Below are 18,282 nucleotides of genomic sequence, written 5' to 3'. Positions count from 1 at the left end.
CTTTTTTTGCGACTGGAAATAATCGCAATAAATTTGCATTCGAAATTACCCCATTAACGAAGTTTTTTTTCTTCTCAAATGCGAGCTCCACCATTAAATACGAAATTAAAGTGGCTGAGTTGACGGAACAAAAATATGCTGATTTGTTAAAGTGAAAATAAAATGATGACTTTAAATATTATAACTAATTCAATCCCAAATTTCTCATCAACACCGTCATAACAATATTCTTATGCTTTATCCTCACGTGATTATTTTTGTTGTTCAACGAGAGATTGAATAAACCCGGAGAAAGCTGATGGAATGACGAGGGGAAAGCCGATGACGATTATATTCTGAAGCCGTTGAGTCATATGTTAATACGAAACAATGAATATCATCGTCGTGATTAAAATAATTCATTGTGTTTTTGCTTTTTTCCCTCTTCATTATCATTCAAAAATGAAAGTTACGAGTGCAGAATGAACGACTGGAAGCGGAAGTAGCGTTTTTACGCCCTCGTGGAGGATTTACACGGGGCGATGATTTATATCAATGATACGACCAATTTTGTTTCATTAATTCTGCATCAAGCAATTTATTGAAAATCGTCACATTTCAGCCCAGTGAAAATTTAATTGCGAGTCAACGTGGAAAGATAATCAGCTCTTTATTTCATCATATTCGAATTGATCAATGGATCCAACTTTTCATGGCATAATAAAGAAAATTTCACTTTACAAATAGCTATTAAGACCTGCATTTCATTTTTTTTTGAGCCAAATTTTACTTTTTTGGCAGTAAATTTTTCAGGCACGTGTGTCCACCTCGAGAGCGAGTGAAGACCCGATGTAAACATTCAAACGCACCGATTCTAACCGGCGTTGAATCGCTAGCCGTTAAAATGTAGGTCATGCCTTGAGGTAAGTCTTCGATCCAAGTGGGTAAAGTCAATCGATAACAAGATTGTCGGCGTTCTCATCGCGCCAACATTTGTCCCGGATAGAGGGGAGAAATAAACCATATATAATACCCGAGTGGGTACCAAATAGACGGTTTGAGAGTGGAGAAAATGGAAATGCCAAAGGGGAAAAATTCCTCGGGCTTCGTTCAGCGATTATTCATCAAGAAGAGCTCATCAAGTGGAAATGAATTCCCAGCATATTCGTTCTTTATTCTTTCATTGTTGTCGATAACTTTTTCCGTAAAGATATTCCGATTATTGGGTTATTAAATTCTCATTCTTTCGCCGCCATTTTTCAATCAAATCCGAGAATTTCCGAGTTCACTATTTCAAAGACTACAAATTGAAACTAAATAAATCACAAATTTCAGCATAAATTACTTATTTCTGGCAAGAGTATTGCCATTAATTTTCGTTTGTTCTGAATCAATGAGTCATCGTATCAGTCCACATTTTTCGAATCCAATCCTGACAGATGTCGTAAGATCCTTGCAACACGGTATCATCTCCCCTGAGCACTTATTAACCAATCATCCGGCCAAGATCCAAGATCGTCTCTTCGACGTTTCAGTGACACTCGTCGGGGGGTTAGATACAACTGCTCAGTAATTCGTGCCGCGTTACGCGAATAACCACATGGACCGTTTCCAATCAATCGCATTCCTCCCTCTGTCCCAATTCCCCCAAAAAAAATCATGTGGCTGCGATCAGCCTGACCTTGACTACTGTCTGTCGCGTTTGAGGCGAGAAAATTTACTCATTTTAACGAGTTTTTTTTTATAATTCTTTCATTTACATTCGAGGAATTGTTAGTCACGCAATTTTGCCACCGGAAGTTGAGATATCCACGGTGACTGGCGTTGAAATATTTTTTCCTGAGACTGCATTTGTATGGGGTCGAAGGAGATTCAGGAGCGACGTGGTCAGCCACATTCAGTCCAATAGTCTTTATCAATTTCACTCTGTTGAATATTCTCTCTATTTTCTACCAAATATTTCCCACGATTTTCTCACAAATAATTTATAAAATTGGTGGTTTGGAAATAAAATTCTGCAAAATTAATTTTATAACCAGTAGAAAACCTTCTAAAAAGTGCCTCATCATTGCTCGGCGAGGAAATCAAAAAAACCTAATAAATCAACTCATTACATTTCGCAACGTGAACCCAGAATTGTGTCAAACTCCTTGGGAATCCCCTCCCGACCTGCTCAATAATTACCTCCTCCCCCCTCCCCCATTCTAACTAAAGAAAAATGCAGAAACATTCCTGTCGCTTATCTCCCCTCCTCCTCCTCCCAAACAAAAGAATATTTCCCCCGAAAACTTTTCATCATCAATGGAAAAACTTCTTCATCACTTCCGGTATCGAGTGTGCAGCGTTCTCCATTCATTTTCATTCATTTTGAGGTTAAAAAATCTCAAGAAGAGCCGAAAGATGAGGCCACAGTGGATGACGCCATCCACTACTCGAGGAAAAAACATGAAGAAAAAACAGTAAAGAGACATTTCATTCCGCTGCACTGGTCAATACACGAGACCTCTCACGATGCAGAAGTGTTTCTCGTCTCGTTGGCGGTTTCATACAAACACACGACGCCCGGAAGGTTAGTAACACGTCGGAACGGTGAACGACCGAGATGAGTATGGGCGCATGCGCCGAGACGCAGCTGACCCAGATGCGCAACGTGATTGGGTGATTCGGTTGTTTCCGTAAGTCGTTCGGCTATCAACGCCTGGGTATAACTGAAAATGCCGGCTTGCGCGGGCGCCTCACGGCTGACCCACATCCAATCGCGCCACTTGGTAGACCGGTAGGCTGAGGAAAAACGCCGGCTGTTGTATTTCCAAACCCTAAATACATGATAAATTCACTATTATATTCATAATGAATGCCAGTGGCTGTTGTGTTGATGCCACTAATAGACAGAAAAATTTTAATTCGTGGAAATAATAAAAAACATGAGGTGATATGCAGCAGTAGAGCGTCGAGACAAATTTGTTTTGATTCTAGAAGATCTGTCAGTAATTGAAGGAGAATATCAGCAATTATTTGTGGCACTGACACTGACTCCATTGACCCTGATTACCCACGATTTCTATCATAAAATTTGGCGATTGATTCATCAAAAATTGAGTTGACAATCCAAACATTGGAGGTGATGCTCTCAAAATTGATGATGATCATAATTAATGGTACATTCGATTTAGTGTGTTAATCGAGTGATTCTACGTCGGGTGAAGTCCAATCATGTACCATCTTTTCAACCATATTTCGAATTAAGAATTATGCAGATATTAATGAGGAAAGTGAACAAAGATAATAGTTGGTATGAGACGACGGTAATGCAATACTAGTTAATGCAGACGTAGAGACGTTTGAGGTGGAGCATAAGAAAGGATTGAAAAATGATGATTGATGTAAATGGGCGTTGTGATGCCATCAATACTACGAAAAAAGTGAATTATCATGAATCGCCGGGAATGATCAATATCTCTTGATTAAACGGTGCCATTGGAATGGATCAGGTCTCTTGAAGATGTACAAATGTTTTTAAAGTTGCATCAACTTATTTTTTCGCAGTGATTCCATGTGCATTAGCTTATATATTTATTAGCTATTGTTATATGTTTATTAACATTAAATTATTGATCAAGTAATTCTCCGTCGACTACAGTCAAAGCCTATGACAGGACCTTTCCCACAATATTCCAAATGTAAAATTACATATTTATTAATGAAGAAGGTGAATGCAGACAAAAGTTGCATTGAAATGAAGGTAACCCAACACTAATTAATGCAGATGTTATCGTAACATTTGAGGTGGAACCATGAAACACTGAGAAATGATGATTGATGCAAATGGATGTAGCAAACCCACTAATAGCAACAAAAATAATCTGTCTAAAAATATAAAACTCATCGAGGGGAGCGAAACGTTTTGGAAAATTGGAAAATAATAGACTCCACAGATAGTTCCTTCCATCTTCAGTGATTAAAAGAACCGACTCGCCTGTTATTTTATTGTATTTACCCTCTTACTCTGTTATCTCTGACAGAAAACCCTCGTTTCTCAAACTGAAAGCTTTCACGATTGTTGATGGGTGGGGAAAGAACGGGCCTCTCTCGTCACTCAACCCCCATTCGTTCCACAACTTTCCCCGTCAATTGAGACAATGTCTATTGACTATAAAAATAAAACTGAGAAACTAGGGGAACGTTTGTATTCAGTGTAATTCCGAAACAATGGATTATTTTTGCTGGAGATTTTTTTTTTCAGGTATGAGAACGCGTCATTTCTCTGGATTACGTTGTTAATCGCCCGCAGAACGATCTATCATTGGACGGTTCTTATCGGAACGGTGAATCGGTAATTTTTTTTTTAGAAAGCGCGGACCTGTGGGTTTGCGGAGGACAAGGTGAAAAAATTGGCGAGCTTGACTCACGCAAGGTTCACGATTTTCGGGTTTTACGTCAGCTTTGAGAGGCTGGCCTTGATTAGATGAGATGATTCGACAGAAATGGAACGTTTGGATACGTTGGCAATGATGGAAGTCATCGTTTTATTATTCACTGGAACTGTTGCATTTGTTGAAATGAAAATTTTGGAAACCCCGAAATGCGATGAAAGAGGGCGAAGATAGAATATTGGTCGGGAAACTATCAGATAAATTTTCTGGAGCGAGTGGTATTTGACTGTTTGATTGCTTGGTAATTTCACCACTCAATTTCGGCCAAGTAGAGTGCCGTGTATAGTAACCGAATAAATTTACACACAATCGCACATTGAAAAGTGTTTCTCGATTGATACTTCCGCTTTTATCGTCTTGAGTGGGCCATTATCGTTGATTGATTCATCAGTATTTGCAGGAGGAACTCCTTCAAGACGACTCATTTTTTATTGACATTTAGGATAACCCACTTTTTTGGTTTACCTGATGTATATTCAGAGCTTCTCGGGAAAATTGTACCTACTGGTGAATTTTATTCATTCGAGTTGAATAAATTCAATGGTGTTCCTCAAACTCGTCAGTCCCTAGGCTCATTACTCCCACCTCCCACAAATACTCAAGACATGTTCCTGTAGATGGTCTACAGGGGAAACCGACCCGAAAACTCCCGCATTAAGTCTGCAACAAGGTGAACCAATGTTGTCCAGTGCTGACGAGCGGAGGTAATTGTTGGTAAATAACTTGCGAAACTTCCTCTCCCCGTCCACCGACCTCCATCACTAGATTTTCAAGAGTTTGAAACGTTTGTGAGGCATAAACCGGTAAACAAAAGCCACTGACGCCTCTCTCAGAATGCTAATCGAGTGTTGCAATGATAGATTCAGGAATCGACGAGAATCGCATATTGATTTACTATTCACAGTATCGTCCATCGTTTAAATAAATATTTCTTCGTCTTCGATTAAGGAAATATTTGATCGTCATTTAAGTGGATATTTCCGTTTGGAATGTTCAACTCTTCACCCTAAAATCGTCTTCAATATTATCACGATGATTTCTATTCGTGTGGGTTTTAATTATCGATTATCAGCGTTGAAACTTGTTAGGTTAGTACTCCTTCCAGATGAAGTACTTGATTGCGAATAGCCACTTTACTTGTGAAATTCCCCATCGATAGTTTCGAAACTCATACGAAGGACAGACGAGGCTTTCATCGGTCGGTGAACCAGCCGATTGCCAAATTTTTTTAAAGGCCTTTAGCTCCAGGGGAAAAATGGTAATTTCACATGAGTGGTAACACGTGTGGGGAGTTTTTATCCAGGAAATCAGGGTACATGGGATTTTTAGAAAGTTTAGAGGGGAAAGAGGAGAGAAAAGTTTTAGGTAGATTAAATGTAGACTCATTTGAATGCGAGTTGAAGAGAGGGTCTCTCATTTTTTTTTCCGAGTATTTCGTATGTAAAAGAGTGGATTTCTGATTTTCAATGGCTTTCGGGATGTAAAATTTATGAACTGAAGGCAATTTCCGTTGAATCTCGTCTGAGTTGCAATAGCATTTATTTTGGAGTAGAAGAGGATTAATTGCCGTACATTATATCGAATATTTGGAAAATGTATCAAAATTTCTTACTTATTATTATATTTCAGTTTAATATTTATGTCTTGCTTTATTTATCGGATTCCAACGTCTCATCATCGACTGGCGGAAACAACTGAGCTATCACTGTGGCTCATAAATAAAGCAAACAAGAGAAAATATAACTGAGAAATAATGAAAGCCTAAAAAAAAACTTGGGATAATAATGAAGAGCTCCCTCTTACGTCTTTGACCAAGATGCACATCAACTCTCGGTGAGAAAGTCTTTTGCAGAGGGATTTTTCCGGAACAAAAATAGACCGCCGAGGTCTTAATAACCCGCCCGTGAGTTCCTCCGCAATCCGAGAAAGCACAGCATCAAAATAACCGAATGCATCCTGTCTGTGTATTACGATTTCTAAATAAAACAAATGCACGGAGAAAAATGGGTGGAGAAATTGTCCTCAGTTCATGAGTAGAAATTATATTTTTCATTGTAGCGAGGTAGCTCGTCATTCATAAAATTAATCATTCGCGAATGTATTAATTTAATAAAAAAATACGAATGAAAATGGACTATCAATAAATTCAGGACTTCAATAAATTGTGATAATATCCATAAATCGCCAAAAAACCCTTACAATTTCATGTCTCAATGGGGTTAATGTCTGTCGTAGTGCCGCCGCCATAAATGGCGAGTGTCTGAAGAGTTTGCAAATGTCTTGTGTATAGATCAGAAAAAAATACATAGTTTGTACTTAAAAAAATCATGAAAATGGATTGTTCATCAGACTTTGGTTTTTAGCCACCCAAAACGTCTTAATTGCAAGTACCCTATTAATTTAATTTCTTCTATGTCTTCAGTGATCATTTTAAATTGATTAATTTTAATTTTTAATCGAAATTCATTTATCACTGCGAATAGTTAGCTTCGAAAAAATTTAGAACTCCAATAAATTCCTAGAAAATGAATAAATCGCCAAAACTCTTACGACTTCATGACTTAATAGGGTTAATGTCCTGTTGTAGCGTCACCTTCAAGAACGACTAGCATCTGAATAGTCCTCGAGTGTCTTGAATTGCGACACAAAAAATATCTGGAATTTTGAATTTAATAAAATTACTGAGAAATCTGATCTATCGTCTCAGTTCAAGGCACTCGAAATTCTAGTTCTACCGCTTGAATCAAGACCTCCAAAGTCACCAGTTCTTCCAGGGATGTGACAAAAAAATTAAGTCACCTCGAATTAACATTAAAAATTCGCCATTTCGTCACAAACCAGATCATTCCACCAACATATTCCACCGAACAATGACCCGCTAACTGATTTGCAAATACCCGTCTCCATGTCCTTCATATCTCCCCCCTCATCTTCACGACTTAGAAGACTTTCACGCCTGTAAAAAGCTCGAGGGCAAATTGTCAATCCATCGTTATATTTTTTTGTACTCCTCTTTTTGCCGTTTTCATCTCCATATTTTTTTTTCACAATCGCTTTCATTTCAAATTCTTGCAAAACATTTGCCTGAACGTTCGGTCCTTTTATCGATGTCTCTACTCATACGCCCCCCTCTCCGTCCCTCGGTAACATACGCAGAATGACAGAGTGAGATAAAAATGGCTTGTTGTAATCCCCACGATAGTCTGGCCTCACCGTCACAACCTTCAAACGATTACGCATTCGTTGTGTGTTCAGGTACGGGTATAAAGAGTCCTCTCGCTTTGAGTGTTCAGGTTATACGTTACATCGAGAAGCGTCACCGAATCATCATTTTGGTCTCTCGGGGAGAGAGTGAACAGAGGAAATTTTTATTACTCACTTCATTGTGTTTATTACCCCCGAGAATAAAATTAATGAAAGAAGAGGAGATAACATCATTTACCAACAATTATATTCATTTTCACTTGAATTGCAAAACACGTTCTGGTCTTCGAGAGATCGAAAGCCAATAGAGAATCGAAAAATCCATAATTAAACAATTGAAAAAAAAATCGAGGATAAAAAAGGTTTAATCAGAAAAAATCTGAAGATCTTTTTGGATGAGGAAAAGCTCTTCGGAATAATTAACAGGGAACTTTGGAAATTTTTATGAAAAATTCAGATATGATCCCTGATATATTGAATTCAATATCGCAATTCCAAAATTCGTTAACTGTCTCCGTACGGGAACATATTGAATTTTGAAGGAAAGGACATTCTCTCGTCTCGATATTGCTCAGTCGTTGACGCCGTTTGGCACGTTACACCCATTCTCTTTCCGTATATGGATTATTCTTCTGGTTCTATTATGTGTTTGGTCTTAGTAATCTTTATTCTTGGCTCTCGGAGGATTATATCGTGGAATTGTTGGAGAGATGGAGTTCTGGGGCTTTTGGCAGGGATGCCAAATTAAAAAGAAAATCTTTTGGGTGATAAGGTTAAACACAGAGGTCGTTTTATTTGAGTGGATATTCAAAGTTTTGAGGTAGGGGAAGGATTAAGGGATGATAAGCGGGTGTTTCTACGAGTGATCGAGGTGAGGAACGTAATTAGAATATAATTATAGATGTGGTTCCGGGGATTTATGGGGTTTTCGAGGTTTTCGCTGTGGAAACTTCAGTAATTGGGAGCATAAGGAGAGAATGAGTCGATTTGGGGGAATATTTCCATAATTCTACGGTGAAAGGGGAATTATTCTTCGCGAATGTCTCCTTCTTATTTTATTTTATTTTTCAATTGGTAAATTTTCATGGAATTTGCTTTTGATGAACTGTACTATAGAAAATTTTTTAAAAAATCCGAATTGATAATGCGAGAATGACAAGTGGCACGAACCACATGTGCTTACGTGTCCCATGAAAATAAATGAACAATCGAAACAAAGGTGTCTCCCCCTCCGTAACAACCACTCGGAGCATTAAGAGACTTTGGGGTAAAACGGGCTAAGGCATTTGGAGGCTTGGATAAGGCTTCCAGTCGGAAGGGAAAATCAGAAAAAGGAGGGAAAAACCGGAAATTACTCCAGCCGTAATTTTCAAGAGGGGAACGTTGAATTTGATTTATATACGAAGAAGAATGAAATTTCAAATTTCACTACAAATTAAATGCACGAGAAATAGTTAAATAGAAATTACTTGGCAGGAGTAAAATCATGTGATAAATGAGCACAATTCCTTCGAATATGTCTGCCCCTCCTCCCTTTCTACTACTTATTCACCTCGAACGACGGGTGGAGGGGGTGATAATGCGAGAGGGGGAGTCCAACATGTAATGCATAATATAAACACGCGAATAAAAAGCCAGCGCTAGTCGCCGGTGTTATCTGCGCACGTCGGCGGTGCGATAACGACCAATTACATAGACACCACGATGTGCTCATTGCAGCGCCGACACTCACAGGAGGCTGTACCGGTACTTTCCCATTCCGGAAATATCTTGGGTTATTCCGGTGGTCTCCAGGTGCACATTTCACTGTTCAATGCACGATTTCATGCGTTGTTTATGTTCAGTATTGAGAGAATGCTTGTAGAATAAATTTTATTTCGTTTTTGGTATTTATTATTTTTAATACTGGGCCCTATTGTTATGATTACTTTAGCGCAATTATTTTGGGAGACTCCCTAATATGGCTGGGAAAATTATCTACGTTGATCTTATAATCTATTCGTATTTGCAATTCCAATACTTTTGCCTGTTCAATTCGACCGCGAGCATGTGAATTAATTGGTTCCATTGGAATTTAATAGTGTGTCACGGAATCTTCCATCTTTAGATTATTTTGGAAATTACATTCTTCGATTTTTATCAGCTCATTGGTTTTTTTTCTTTATTGTATTTGGTCGGTCTAGTTATTTAGTCTATTGTGAGTTCATGAGTTCAATTGGAATTTGATAGCATCCCGAAGAATTTTCATTTTTTCCATTCTTTAATTACTGGGAAACTTCCTTTGATTTCTTACGGTTTTGTTTTCATTTTATTTTGATCGAAGTTAATGACTTTAATCATTTCCCCAGAGTGTTGATGAAATAAAATGAATTGTCAATCGCTTCATCCATGATTCGCTCAATAATTGATTTTTAATGGTGAATTGATGGGTATTCGTAAATGATAGCAAAATGATAGAGATTAATAATTTGATAAAAGCGAATATTTCTTAACTTACTGATGGAAAATATCCGACTTAATATTTCCTCAAATATGTACAAGCCTCGAGACATGTGTTAAATAAAGTGCAGATGAATCTGAATTCACTTCTCATTCTTTACTGCACCACTGCTTATTCGATTATCGCGACTGAAATATTCAATTGGAATTTTTCACTCGAGAAAATTGTAGTGATCATAGCAATAGAGATGATGACGTGCTCTATGATTACTCACACCAGTACCACAGGTTTTACTACTCCTCGTTATTTTCATTTATCGTCAGAGAGAATTTTTTGACTATCCAGGAAGACATCTCTGATTTTCAGGAATATATCACTGATTTATAAAAACCTATCACTATTTTAATTTTTCATACGATGTGGAAAGCCACCCAAATAGCCCTCATCATCAGGGATTTTTGTCCCTACAATTCGATAACAGATTGATAAAAATTGAACATTATCTTCTGAAAGTGTCTGACAATTTTTGCCCCTTCACAATCCTTTAGGGAAAAAATATTCTTTTAGTCAGTCCAAATGTCAAATTGTGGCGACGATCAGCAATTTTCATACCCCAAAATGCGAGGACCACAGTTCGGACAATTTATCCATGAAATTGACAAATATAATTTACAAAGCGCAATAGTAATCTTCTCCCTTGCCTCATAATGCCATAATCGACCCACTCCATAGGTGTCACTGATCATGTTAACATCGCACTAACGCTCACTGTACCCTGCCCTCTTTGCCAACACCACGAGGAGAGAAAAAAGTCGAATAAACCTTAACTCGCTGCTTTTTATGCGAAAAATAAACTCAGTATTAAAAATAATAATAATCAAAACAATGATTGACTTGTAAATTATCGTGAAGACCATTGGGTGAACAGTAATTATTTCAATGACAAAGGGAATAAATGATCGATTGGTTGGAAATAAATATTTGATAATCGAATAAACGAACCCCTAGTTCCTAGCAGAGAATTACACGGCAATTAATTTCTTCGCCTGACCATTAAATAAAAATTTAAAAAATGATCATCCCTAAATGATCAGACACTCATTCTTATTATGATTATGCATTCCTTCAATTCAAATAATGTTTTTCTAAATCCAAACAAATTACTCTTCACTCCCAATTTTTAAAAACTGCAACATCCACCAATAAATCCTCTCACCCAATATAAAAACCGCGGAGACTCAAATAAAAAAATTATAATTTTCCAATTTTCCGATTTCTCAATTATCCCTCAATATTCTCTAATGAGTTTTTACCGATAAAAAAAAAATCCACCGATAAATAAAGAATAAAACCTCGCAGTACGTTACAATGAACGTGTGGGCGTGCGTTTACCACCCCCTCCCCTCTTTCTAAGCATCAACGGTTATGCCCCGTCTCCGTTCAACTCCTTACAAACTCTCATGTAGAAAAAAAAAATGTTAGCGCTGCCAAGGCGAGTGTGTGCATCGGCATCGGTTGGGTTGAGTGCGCGCACGGTGCATGCATCCAACGCTAAAGTGTGGGTGACTCTGGAGGGGGGGAAGGGAAGGGGAGAAGGGTGAAGGGGTATTAACTGGTGTTGGCGCGAGCGTGTAACTGGGTCGCGGGTTCGACAACTTCAGCCAAGGCTGACAAGCCAGTGGCTCTCAGCCATTCAAATGACTAGCCAACTCTCTACGTAATAAACGTGTCGACGCCTTCAAAACCATTGGGAATTTTTTCCCCCTCCATTTTTTCGTCCTTCAAAGCCGATTGGTTGGACGGAGTTTTGATCTTCCTCGTTGCTCCTTAATTTTTTTATATTTTTTTTTTTTTTTTGGCAAGAACTGAGGTTGAAGTGAGGGTGATTTATTGGAAAAGTTTCGATGGTTTCGAAAAAATGAGCATATCGTCTTCGAAATTAGGAAGTTCGATTTTTTTTTGTCGATGGATCCTTGCAAAATTAAAATTGAATTGGTCGGTGTGGAATGGGACGCGAAAATGACTTTTTAATGTCAGAAAAATCTATCTGAAATTTGGTTTTTCCTGAGAGAAAGTCAATTGTAACAGTCTTACCGGGGGATGATTTCTGAGGGGTTGAAGGACGGGCTGATTTCTTATGAGAAGTTCTTTGACTCTTACCTAGAACAAAAAAAATAATTAATTGAGACTATTTAGTAACAAAATCACAGAAATCAATAGAAGACAAAATCATCGTTTTTAAAAATCTGGAATAGCCTGGTTTATGCGATTTCATACCGTCCACGTATCCACTGACTAGAAAATTATTAACAACTGAATTACATGAACTTTCTACATATTTTTTAAAGCGTCAATTAATTAGCCAACCCCAGTCATCTCTGGTGACCTCTCGATCCCCCCAAAATTCAAGTCGTTATTCGAAGACCTTTAATGACCATCCAACAAGCAATAAATGAATACCAAAGCCTCTGAACAATTTCGCCTCAAATTAAATCCAAAAACAACAACATTGAAATTGCCCATGCAGATGTTGCGTGAATCCCCCAAAATTCCACCACTGTCGTAACTCCTGTTATTGTCAAATGAACATCACTCCAAAGAGACAGACGAGTAAGATTTATTCGACAGCCTGACGTGCATTCATTCAATGACGTCATCTCAATTTTTTATTCCTAAATTTGTTCGTTAGTCCCCACCAACTCAGCGTCCTTTCATTCAGACAATAAACAGCGTGAAAGTGGCCAAAAATCGCCCAGAAAATCATGACAAATTTTCGTACAAAAAATGTTCTCAGTTAATCCTTTAACTAATCTTAATCTGTTAATTTTAATTGATCTTTCCGGTTATTGATTTGTTCGGGATTTTTTTTTTCTCCGGGAACTAATAATTGATGCCCTCTACAACGGAATATTCATCCTTCTCTCATCTCTCGTGAGTTATATGTATTAGCCGCGTATACCTACTCTTCCCCCCCCCCTCCGGGCCCCCCTGGGACACATAAATCGCGTTATGCCGATGCTGTAGGAGAGGCATATGGATAACGGGTGGTGCGTTGGGTGATATACAACAACTTGAAGGCGGATATCGACAATCGCCGTACAAGTACAATCGCCAATCGTCAGTATTATCGATGTAAAAAGGCGTGAGATAGATATTACAAGGTGAAATTATCCTGAATACTCATGCCTATCGGGACTATTTCCGATAGTCTGATATTATGAATTATAGTGAATGGGGGTAATTTATTTATTTCGCATGAATTCAATTTATGAGTTGTTACTGCATATTTTTGTAGATTCAGAGGGAGATAATGGAGAGAGTTATTGATTGCATTGATGCATAAAATGTCACGTTAAAGATGAGAGATTGGAATTATTCTGGAAAGGAATGAGCCGAGGTTTGGAAAAATTGTAGTTGTGGGTTGAAAGGTTCTCGAGTTGAGATTGTATATTTCCCTGAATATTCATGATTTTTGTTCATATAAGATTGAAGTTTTCATGAGATCAGATAATTGTTTGAATTTACCCTGAGGAATATACGATTTTTCCTCATGAAATTGATTTTCTGCACAATCATTTCCATTGCAAACGTTCGTTGGCGTAAGCAAAGAAATTTAATAAAACAATTGTTGCATTGTTGTGACAGATAACATTTCAATAAGTGTTTTAATAAATCAACATGATTTAACAATAGTTATCGGAAACTAATTGTTAACCGGGACGTGAAGGATACAGTTGAAAAATGTATAGGGAAAAATACTCAGTAAAAATTGTGTCTAATTTTCATTGAATATTCGTCGCTCGTTGTCAGTGTTTAATGTCTGTAAATTTCCCCAAAAAATTCCTAGATAAAATGGGAGAACCACTGTCGCTGGGCGTTATCACAACATCAGCATGCCTGCTTGCATCTGTCTGTATTTCAAAGAGAGTCTGCGCGAGTTGAGGGACTTGGTTGCAGGTTATAAAGTGTTGGAAGCGGTGCTCTCCCCTTTTCCAAGCCTATCCCGCAATTTTCCCGAGGCCAAGAAAAAATCCACGAGTACCAGACAAACAGAAAAAAAAATTGAAGAAAACTTTGGGAAATTGTTCCTGAATATGTATCGTTTGGTGTTCACAACCTGAGGACATGAGCACCACGTCTAGACGAGTAATTTGCGCGAGTGCCGAGTTATCGAATGTCCCACCACAGTTTCCTGAATAATCAACGGAATTACCAAACTCGAGATTGAAATTCAATTTAACTGTCTCGACGTGCCTATTTGATTAAATTCCCTCGATTAATTCTCATCGAGATTCTTAATTATTGACCCAATGAATTTCATCAATTAACACACCGGAAATTCATTAATTGTCATGAAGCGAGTGAATTCACTAATCAGAACGTGACATTTTTTTACTACTTTTTTTTTCCCCTCCATCCGCTGGCTTTATTTTTATTTTCAACAAGTGAACTGTCGCGATAAAGAAGAAAAAATAAATAAACTAAACAACACGAGTGATTGGTGTGCGCACGTTTTTACGCCGGGACAAACGATAGTCAGGATCTTACGCAATAGTTCCCTGGGTTTGACGCGGCGTTTTCCAAGTACATTCGCATCGCATGTACATGCGAATCCTGATGGCTAGACTTTCGTTGCTGGGGGATTTCAAATAAAATTGTCAGCCGTCCCATTGTTGAGAATGGATGCCTCACCGGAGCCCCATTGAAATAATATTTGCAATGAGTGATATTCAAAGTACATTACTATTTATTAATTGATTTTATTTAGGACTGATATGGAATTTACGGGGACCTGTTCAGACCATGTCATTGCTGCCTCAAGAAATCATTCGATTATTTGTTGTAATGACGAGTATTGCAGTTCTTTGTTAAAATAGGATTTTGAATTCAGATGAAAGGATTGCATTCGTCGGACGGAAAATTTCCCAATTGTCGCGTAAAATGTTCCTTTCAATGCCATCTTGACCGAGTTCGATCATGAGATCTTGCGAGTAAGCTGCAGTAACAGATAAACATTCTAACCTTGAGGCAATGTTGGTGGTGAACATGGCCTCCTTGTTGGTACACAACATTGTCCCAACATTAGAACCATGTTGAATTCGCCCAACCACTGCAGTACGTAATTATATAATATATAAATACAAAAACATAATTATGTAATGAATATAGGATAATTAAATCAGAAATATGGAATGAACATCTGTCAGATTATTTGCAAATATTGAGATTGATTGATTATTGAAGTTGCAATGCACCGTCATTTGTTGCATTTGATGACTGCGAGATGACAAATGTTTCAATTATCTATTCAAATAGTCTTTACCCAGCATTATGAACGATTCGCATGTTTTTTCACTGTTATGTGTTATATATTCTCAATTACTTCATTCAAATAATCACTTGACTAAGAATACCTGAAGAAAAAAATGCAAAAAATAATAAGATAAATTCCCTGGAGCAAAGTAAAGTCATTTGCCGCCGGATCACGTATTTATCCCCGGCTACAACTGTCGTTGGATATAAAAAAAAAGGAAACGGGGCTAAGGCAGCGACTGCAGTAAAACTAATGATTCCTGCGCAATCTACTTTGTTATACACTGACTTTTTCAGTTTTTCTTGGGATTGATTTAATAATTCAGAGAATTAACAATTACATTCGATTAGCAAAAATGCTCTTCAGTAATCTGAGAATCATTCAAATTATTCTCTGAATTTCTAATCCCACAAGTGCATTCTTATCAATGGAAGGTCTTTTTTCAATTTCCACACACAGAATAATTTTTTTGAATAATCCAAAAAATTTAATACTCAACAAGAAGAAAACCAATGAAATTTTTCACGCCATAATTATAATTAATTGCATGGTGGGCTAATTCACTGGTTTTATCAGTTTTTTTTTCTGCGTGTCGTTGTCCTTCCACTGTTTCGCTTGTATGAATTCACCGCAACGTGACAGCCGAGGAACGAGAGAAAAATTCAATGAGGGGAGAAAAACTCCAAGAAAAATCCCAGTAGAAAAAACAAACGGAATTTTCACTTGTCAAGGGCCTGACGCAATGCAATGTTGATAGGCTCATTTGTATTTTGGTGGTGTATTTGGAGGAAAAAAAAAAAAAGAGAATCTGGAAAAAGGCTGTTGGCGCTTGAAAATGCGGTGCATGCACCTCAGCCGCAATAAGGCATCGTCGCTGCCATGAGCACCGCAAACGATTGCGTAACGACCCCCTCCTGATTCACCCAACTCCCCTCCCCCCTCCTCCTTCCCCTCTGCCCCTTGGTCGGGCTGTTCTCTTGTCTCTATCCCTTTCTCGCCAGCGAGAACGTGCATCCCATGCTGGGTAGCTCACTGTGGCTCCTCTACTCGCTTTTATAACTTTCTTTTTTTTTTTCTAATTCTTCGCGGGAAACTCTCCGGGGGAATTCGCGAAAATGACTTTAGCCCGGATGCAGATATCCGAAAAGTTGTAAATATTTTGGGATTAATTTTCATTTAGATGAGAATATAACGGGAGAGGCAAAACTTACACTATTTACAATGCGAGTGTGCTGGTGAATGAGTGAATTTTAAGAGGAAAACTTCAGAACACTTTTTCTACGGAGAATTGCACGAGCTACGAAAATGCACTAATTACATGTTACGGTAATATTACTCGCTAGCGAGATAATTCAGAAAAGTGTGGCAAGAATGTGAGAACTGATACATATTCAGGTATTTTATGATAATTATAACCTCCAAAAATATTTGAGATATTGATTAGAGTATTTTAAAAGACATGTTTTCCAGCTTATAAATTTTCCCCCCATTTTCTTCTAACAAATTCCGATGTTTTCATCTCACCCTCCCTCGAGATATCCGGAGAATGCTGTACAAAGACTGGACTCTAGCCGATCATTACTAGCGAAAATTTTTCATTTTCCTCCCAGTATTTTCCTCGGTTCGTCTCTCCCATACAATCCAACGCATCGCGGCCTTTGAAAAGGCCATATGCTCCATGAGTCAGAGATTACCAATCATGGACACTACTGCGTTCTTCGTACACAACCGAGACACCCTTTTCTGGACGAAAACGACTGATTCCCATTGGCGATCTTGGACAATTCGGCACACCATTAATTACCCAATCTACTGTATTTATTTTCGTTCGCAATGTCTGGAAAAATCGTAATTTAAGGATATGGAAGTATGTGTCACAATATGCCCTATAAATCCCGCTACATATTTAATGTCTCAATCTATGTACCTGGAATATTAATAACTCACGTTTACTAATAAAATATGGTAATTACAAAACAAAAAAAAAAAACAATAAACTAACATGACTCAAATTAAAAATTCACCGCGGACGTAACTTGACGATTGTTCGTCCTCACGCACGAAGATAGCCCCCACCCCCTCGGTAACTGCAACTAAAACAAATTTAGTATCGTCCCCTGCGCGTAAAAACTCAACACTTGTAAACAAACATTAAGATTTGTGTCCGCAGATACCCCAGATTGTCCGCAAGCAAGGCCCAATGGTGCGTGTCGAGGCCCCGAACGAAGGATATACCCATAAAAACCATTAACAACTTATACTTCCCATTAGTTCTAATTTATTCACAAATAAACAGAAGTCAAAGGCCCCGGGTTTCGCGATTTAATGAGAGGAAATGCATTACGTACTTCACTGAGGCATCAGATTACCGAACTTACATAATTTCTGTTACAGGTAGTAATTAGCGGGCTGTAATTAATCAGTAGAATACCGAATTGAAGGTTCAGGGAGGTCAAGCTAATGAGGCGCGATGCAAATTTGGGAAGAAACTGACCAACAGTGAAAAAAAATTTAAACGGTTTTCCGGCTTCGCTGTTAAATGACAAAAATTAAGAAAAAATTGGAAGATTCAATCTCAAATAAAAAAATCATAATCAACATATTATTATCAGTATTATTCCCGCTGTGATCATGATTATTATATAGTTTTTCCTAGCATTTAATTAAAGATGGCGTGAGATAATTACAGGTGTACCTGGAGGGCCTGGGAAGGAGAAAGAAACCGAGTAATTGCGCAGACGGAATCTTGTATTTATGTATGTGCGTACATACACAGTTATCAGCTTACTGTTACTGGAAAATTGTGCAGAAGTTGGGCTTGTCCAATCACGCACATCGTTTACGTATTCACGACCTTTCCGTTTTGCAAACAACACCGGGAGTTTTTGCGCAATCGAGTTACTGATCCATCG

General features: G+C 38.0%; 1 protein-coding gene across 6 annotated transcripts in view; it reads right to left on the bottom strand.

Moving 5' to 3' along the window:
* LOC135162084 (probable nuclear hormone receptor HR3) overlaps positions 1–18,282 on the bottom strand; it is a 104,921-nt gene that overhangs the window by 28,435 nt on the left and 58,204 nt on the right. For 2 of the 6 annotated variants that reach the window (XM_064120203.1, XM_064120210.1), the window contains one exon: positions 12,151–12,216. The exons of the other annotated variants lie outside the window; for them this stretch is intronic. In XM_064120203.1, the coding sequence (XP_063976273.1) occupies positions 12,151–12,216 (66 nt within the window). The remainder of the gene's footprint in view (positions 1–12,150; positions 12,217–18,282) is intronic. 6 annotated transcript variants of the gene reach the window in all.

This window comes from Diachasmimorpha longicaudata, chromosome 5, assembly GCF_034640455.1.
Source record: "Diachasmimorpha longicaudata isolate KC_UGA_2023 chromosome 5, iyDiaLong2, whole genome shotgun sequence".
NCBI classification, from domain to species: Eukaryota; Metazoa; Arthropoda; class Insecta; order Hymenoptera; family Braconidae; genus Diachasmimorpha; species Diachasmimorpha longicaudata.
Note: the sequence above shows the minus strand (reverse complement) of the source record. Positions and strands in the feature narration are given on the sequence as shown.